This window comes from Ailuropoda melanoleuca, unplaced genomic scaffold (genome assembly GCF_002007445.2).
Source record: "Ailuropoda melanoleuca isolate Jingjing unplaced genomic scaffold, ASM200744v2 unplaced-scaffold2602, whole genome shotgun sequence".
Lineage (NCBI taxonomy): Eukaryota > Metazoa > Chordata > Mammalia > Carnivora > Ursidae > Ailuropoda > Ailuropoda melanoleuca.
Window position 1 is genome coordinate 1 of NW_023196082.1, and position 5,963 is coordinate 5,963.

Below are 5,963 nucleotides of genomic sequence, written 5' to 3' on the forward strand. Positions count from 1 at the left end.
TACACTTTCCTTTCCACTCGAAGGTGCATCTCATAAAGCAGGTTAAAGTGACCTCGCTGTAGAAATAAGCTGCACCTTCACACTCTCTGTATGCAGCGGGAGGAAGGAGTGAGGAGCCAGGGCTCTGGATTCACAGTGCCTACTTTCAAAGACAGGGCTGCTGTGTGACCTTGAACAATTTACTTGGGCCTCTCTGGGCCTTATTTGTGAAATGAAGATATGCATTAGCTTAATGGGATTGTCATGATGACTAAAGGAAATAAGATCTCTCTCTCTCTCCCTCCACGCCTCCCCCACCCCAAACAAACAAACAAACAAACAAANTTTTTTTTGTAAGACGAAATCTATTCCATTTTGATATCCTACAAATATGACCTTCATTCTTCTTTCTTTTTTCATTTTTTTTTATTTTTAAAATCATTTACTTATTTGAGAGAGCAAGAGAGAGAGCACAAGCCATGGGGTGGGGTAGAAGAAAAGGGAGAAGCAGACTCCCCACTAAGAGAGAGCCTGATGGGGGACTCAATCTCAGGAGCCCCCCAGGATCATGACCTGAGCCGAAGGCAGACACTTAACCAACTGAGCCACCCAGGCACTCCATGACCTTCATTTCTCATGCTAAAAATTGTGTTACGAAAAAACGCTGATAGACGATAGTTGTTTTGATTAATACTCTTCCTTGGGCATTAAAATAAAAAGTTGGGAATCTTAACATGGTCTTAACTTTTTTGACATTGTACTGGTCTGTGAAATCCAAAAGTTAAGGCTCAGAAGTAGAGACATCAGTGGCCCAAGTGGGACAGTTTAGTCAAACAGTATTGATGGTAGCAATGTGCAGGACATTCCTTCAATGGCCCCTTTTCTGTATTTGCGTTGTCCTTATGCAAGCTTTACTCCACATCAGCACCTTCAGATCCCAAAATGAGATGTCTTTTTTTTTTTAACATCTGGATTTCAGCCCATTCTCTGAAAGCACCCCCAAATCATTGGCACCTGGCACCATCTCTTGGCCCCAACACCACTTTTTCCACTACAATATGCAAGACCCTTAGCCCCACCCATTACCTACTTTTGAACTTTCCCTCTTACTTTGAAAATAGTTGGCTTTGGAGGAATAAGTGGGATCCTGATACTGTTTCAAACCAAAAATTGTAGATTTTGTTACCCATTTCATCATCCACTGTATTCATTGTACGTATCCATTCATTCACTGTACCCATTATTTGTGTATGTCTCTGGGTAGATTATGAACACTTCAAGAACAATTAATTTGGTTTATTTTCCTTCTTCTAGTACCTACCACACTCCTACTAGATTAGGTACTCGAATATATCTGGAATTAAAGATGAATAAATGAACACATTCTTTGCACAAGGAATGCTTTAATAACTCCCAAAAATATAACAACTTTTTCATTGTGGTCCTCTTGGTTTGCAAACGACAGTCAGGAACCACAGGCCTGGGCCCGGATGGGTACATGGAGGAAGCCTGAGAAAACCATTTATTCCTGGGGCTCTGGTCAGTTTTATTTGTAAATGGAAAGGAAAGAAAATAACATGAAGTGGAGGCAAGAGGAAGAAGAAATGAAGAATTCCTGAGTGAGAAGAGCTCTGGAATGACTCCACAGTGGCCCTGTCCCCTGTCTCATCCCAAGAAACATCCTGTCATCCAGTAGGAGAGTGGCCGGCCTGCACAGTGCAACCTCCATGCTACCCTGTGGAGAGAAGAAAAATTGGTTCTTGCTTACTACTTAGTAAGCTCCTTCTCCACATGCATGGCCCAACTCTTAGTGAGTCTCTCAGGCAGAGCAGTGCTCAGAATCCCCTTCATTCCTAGCTTTCTGGGCTGTCCCCCTGTGGCCCCTCTGATTCTTCCTTTAAATTTCCCTTATCTCTGGTGTTTGTCCTCTTCCACCATTCAGTATGCTTCCACATTTTCAAATCCTTATCTCCCTCTGAAGTGGGAGAGCACCATTTTATGGACTGAGAGTTACTAAATACATAAAAAGATAAGTAATCAATCAATCAATCAATCTCAGGCACGACCACTGACTCCCTCCAGAAAGGGTCCGTCCTAATAGTCATCAGTGTCCCTTCTGCATGGTTATTTCTAGAGTAGGCAAGGCACTCGACTCCCTCCATCCTCACAGACGCCTGGAGAGGCAGCCATTTGTATCCTGTACACATCCGGTTTGAAGCTCAGAAGAGTGAAGTAACCACCCCAACGTCCACCAGTGGTAAGCTGACAGCTTTGGGGCTATCTGCTCAGCTGAGGAGATATACACTTTGTACAGAAAATGTTGCTGCCCCGGGCACCTGGGTGGCTCAGTTGGTTAAGCGTCTGCCTTCGGCTCAGGTCATGATCCCAGGGTCGTGGGATCGAGTCCCGCACAGAGGCCTGCAGCAGACTCCCTGCTCAGATGGGAGTCTGTTTCTCCCTTCCCACTCTCCCCTGCTTATGCGTGCATGTGCGAACGTGCTCGCTCGTGCTCTCTCTCTCTCTCTCCCTCACAAATAAATAAAATATTAAGAAAAGAAAATGTCGTTGCCAGTCAGAGAGAGGGGTCTCCAAGGCAAGTATGATGGTATAGCTTAATTGCTCCCAGGCCTCCAGCTGATTAACTAAGCAGGGACACGGGGTCCAAGCTGAACCAATCAGATTCTTTAACCCGGGCACTTGGACTGGGACGGAGCCTAGGCAGTCTCTGTGGCTGCTTAGGACAGTAGCCCATCAACTTGCGGCAGCCTTAGTCTATCTGGTGGAATGTGGAGCAGAGAATGCTGCTCTACAAAGAAAGTAGTGAAGCAAATGCACCAGGAAGCAGAAACTTGCCCGGAAGAGCTCACTGACAGTTTCCAGCTCTGCTTCCGCTCTCTTCCTGAGGTCCAGCCGCACCAACGTAAGCTCAGTGAGACACTTTGTCCCCGCAGGATACATCTCCCTCGGCTAAATCACATTGCTTTGTTACTGCATCCAAAAGACTTTTATTTTTAATTTTTTAAAAGATTTATTTATTTTTGAGAGAGAGGAAGAACGAGTGGGGAGAGGGGCAGAGGGAGAGAGAGAGAATCCCAAACAGACTCCCCACTGAGCCGGTAGCCTGGTACAGGTCTCAATCCCATGACCCTGAGATCATGACCTGAGCGGAAATCAAGAGTCGGACGCTTAACCAATTGAAGCACCCAGGCGCCCCCCCAAAAGAGTTTTAATACAACATCAGAGAAAGACCCAGATCCCAGGTCTTGTAAGTCAGAGTCCCAAGCCCTGCCACTCTTCCATATCTTTCTGGACTATGAAAGGATCTCGTCCTTGCCTACTGTGCCTTTTTCTGTCACTACATCCTTCCTGGGACTCTGCCTGCTAACTTGGTCCCCCAGTGTCCTCCTCACCAGTTCTTCATCCCCCCTGCTCCGGACACAATCTTTTTTGCACAGATGATGGATGAGAGAAGACTGGGGCTCAGTAGGTCTGAAAGGGAGAGAGAGAGAATACCTGTGAGAACACAGAGGACAGTCCCAAAGACTGAGGCAGACATAGGCTGTCCCTGCACTGGCATGGGCCACCCAGGGGCTGAATATTTCCAGATTAGGCAAGGCCTCCCTCCCAGAGGTCCATTTAGACATCCTTACAATGGTGGTCAGGGGTGTCGGGGGTGGGGGCAGGAGAGGCAGGACTACTGTTTACCACCATACTTCCTAACTAGGGTAGATGGTGGTTCACCCCATGTTTGAGGATTTCTAGGGAAAGGAAATGTCAAAACAGGCAGCACAGAGACCAAGGTAAATCTCGCCTGATGAGGGAAGCTCTTCAGGTGAAGGGTCCAGGGATATTACTCAGAGTATGAAGGAGGGAGAGAAGGTCCGAGTCATGGGCTTATGGCGCCTCCTGGAGGGGCTCTGAGGTGGGGAGTCTGCACTTGGCCTTTAATCAGGCCATTAGCCAAAGTTAGTCCTTGATGGTCAGAGCTGAGCCTTCAGGGCCACCAGCCTGGCATTCGGGACTGGTTCTATGAGACTCAGTTTGCTCGTCGGTAACGTGGGCGTGAAAATAATTTCCATCGCATGAAAAGCTGGGTGAAATAGACTCTGCAGGTGAACTCCTTGGGCCGTCCCTCTGGGGACATTCCCAGGCTTGGAGTGGGAAGAGAAGTCCTGTGAGTAGGGCCTGGTCATCTCTCTCACCTCTCCCACCCTGGGGCCCTGGCCAGACCTTGACAGTCCTCGTGGCAAATGTTTTTGGAGTGACTTCGGTAATCGTTGCACCAGTAGTGGCTGTTGATCTGGAAGATTCCATAGTCGAAGCTGCCATCTGCGTTTTCATTTACCTTTGATATGTTGAAGTTGCTTTCCACAAAAGCCAGACACAGCCCTTTGAACAGGGAGAAGAGGGTTTTCAGAGGGCACCGAGCTGAGGGAGGAGGTAGATGGAGGAGGAGCGAGGGAGACCAGGAAGCAGAAGGAAGGGATAATTCCTTAGAGACTGGAAGGGGCAAGTAGGCTAGAAACACCCATTAGCTTCTCCCCTCAACCTTCATCCCACCCGTCCGCCCCTCAGTACAACCACTCATCACCTATCTGCCCATCAATGCTCCCTGTACCTACTGATCCCCTACGGTGTGCCAGGACCTGTGTAAAGCCCAGTGAGGGACACTTAGCTGGGTCAAATGTAGACACCGCCTACAAGGGGCCTACAGGATGAGAATGACGATCTGTACCTTAAAAAGTCACAAAACAAGATACAAGGAGAAAGACAGCCCAAGACCAATGTGCACAAATTCTGGGCGAAAGGGAGTTATCCCTACCACGGTGTAGGATGAAACCTTTGCACTGCCTGTTCCCTCTGCCTGCAATGCTCTTCCCCGGACATTTGGGTGACCAGTGCCACTCAGTGTCACCTCCTTGACTTCCCCCTCCAGGACAACGTCACCTACCACTGCCCCTGCTTTATTCTTCTGCATAACATTTATCACCACTGGAAGTACTTCATATACATCCGTGTCTTTGTTTCTTGCTTGCCTCTCTCCCCAGAATGTGAACACTGTGAAGGAAGGGGCTTTGTCGATGTCTCCATCCCCAGCACTGAAAATAGTTCCTGGTACATGGTAAGTGCTCAGTTAGTAATTGTGGAATGTCGGGAAGGTCTTCTTGGGGAGAGCTGTGTTTTGAACTTGGATTTGAAAGATGAACGACAGAGAGAAAGATGGCCACCTAGGGTGTGACCAGGAGAGGAGGAGAAATGGGGGGGGGTGGGAAGCAGCACTCACAGTCATTCAGGGAGTAGCCTTCAAACCCGTCCAAGTCCTCCTTGTGCAGCACCCTGGCCAAGTCACAGCGATTGATGATGCTGGCTTGACTTACGGCAATGAGGCAGCTGACCAAGGACACGAGTAGTGCCCCCGTCATCTTCGGAGGGCAGAAGGTGCGGTCAAGGGCCCGCGGTTCTGAGGGTCTCATAGACGTGCCGCTGGTCTTCTCCAAGCGCCTGAGGAACCTGGAGAAAGCAACCATATGTTCTCACTCACACACAGCTCCCCACCTGGCTATGTCTCTTTCCTCTCATTTATTATAGTATACTTGTTTATTACAGAGACCTTCAAATATTTACAAAATAAGAGAAGAGTAGCATGAATCTTCACGTGCCCATTGCCCAGTGTCAACATCGAAAAGCCAAGGCTGATCCTCTTTCATCTATAGATCTTCACCCCGTTTAGCTATCCTCACTCTTGTAATGGGCACCAGGCTATGAGCAGTATTTGGGTACGGAGTGGGGAGTGGGGGTGGCGAGGGAGATTAATGAGAACCGTACTTCACTGGTATTTGTGCGCGTGGACCTGAACATGTGCTTGCAGAGGAATGGCTAGGACACTGGGTGCTGAACACCTCCCCACCCCATCCCCCCAGATACACGACACATGACTTTTCCCCAGGGCATACCCTGCCTTGTGCAATCCCTAGGAAGCTGTT

General features: G+C 48.3%; 1 protein-coding gene and 1 long non-coding RNA gene across 2 annotated transcripts; one reads left to right on the forward strand and one right to left on the reverse strand.

The window, feature by feature from the left end:
- Nucleotides 1–1,365: 1,365 nt before the first annotated feature.
- On the reverse strand, nucleotides 1,366–5,642 carry LOC117798126 (lysozyme-like protein 6). Its single transcript, XM_034650553.1, has 4 exons — nucleotides 5,264–5,642; nucleotides 4,210–4,368; nucleotides 3,390–3,468; nucleotides 1,366–1,714 (listed from the first exon to the last, which is right to left on the reverse strand). Exons 1-4 carry the CDS (start codon nucleotides 5,505–5,507, stop codon nucleotides 1,645–1,647), a joined length of 552 nt encoding a protein of 183 aa, XP_034506444.1. The 5' UTR covers nucleotides 5,508–5,642; the 3' UTR covers nucleotides 1,366–1,644.
- LOC117798127 lies at nucleotides 1,955–5,649 on the forward strand. The gene is made up of 3 exons (XR_004622833.1): nucleotides 1,955–2,236; nucleotides 5,028–5,101; nucleotides 5,587–5,649. It is a non-coding gene; the product is annotated as an uncharacterized LOC117798127 (long non-coding RNA).
- The last annotated feature ends 314 nt before the right edge of the window (nucleotides 5,650–5,963 follow it).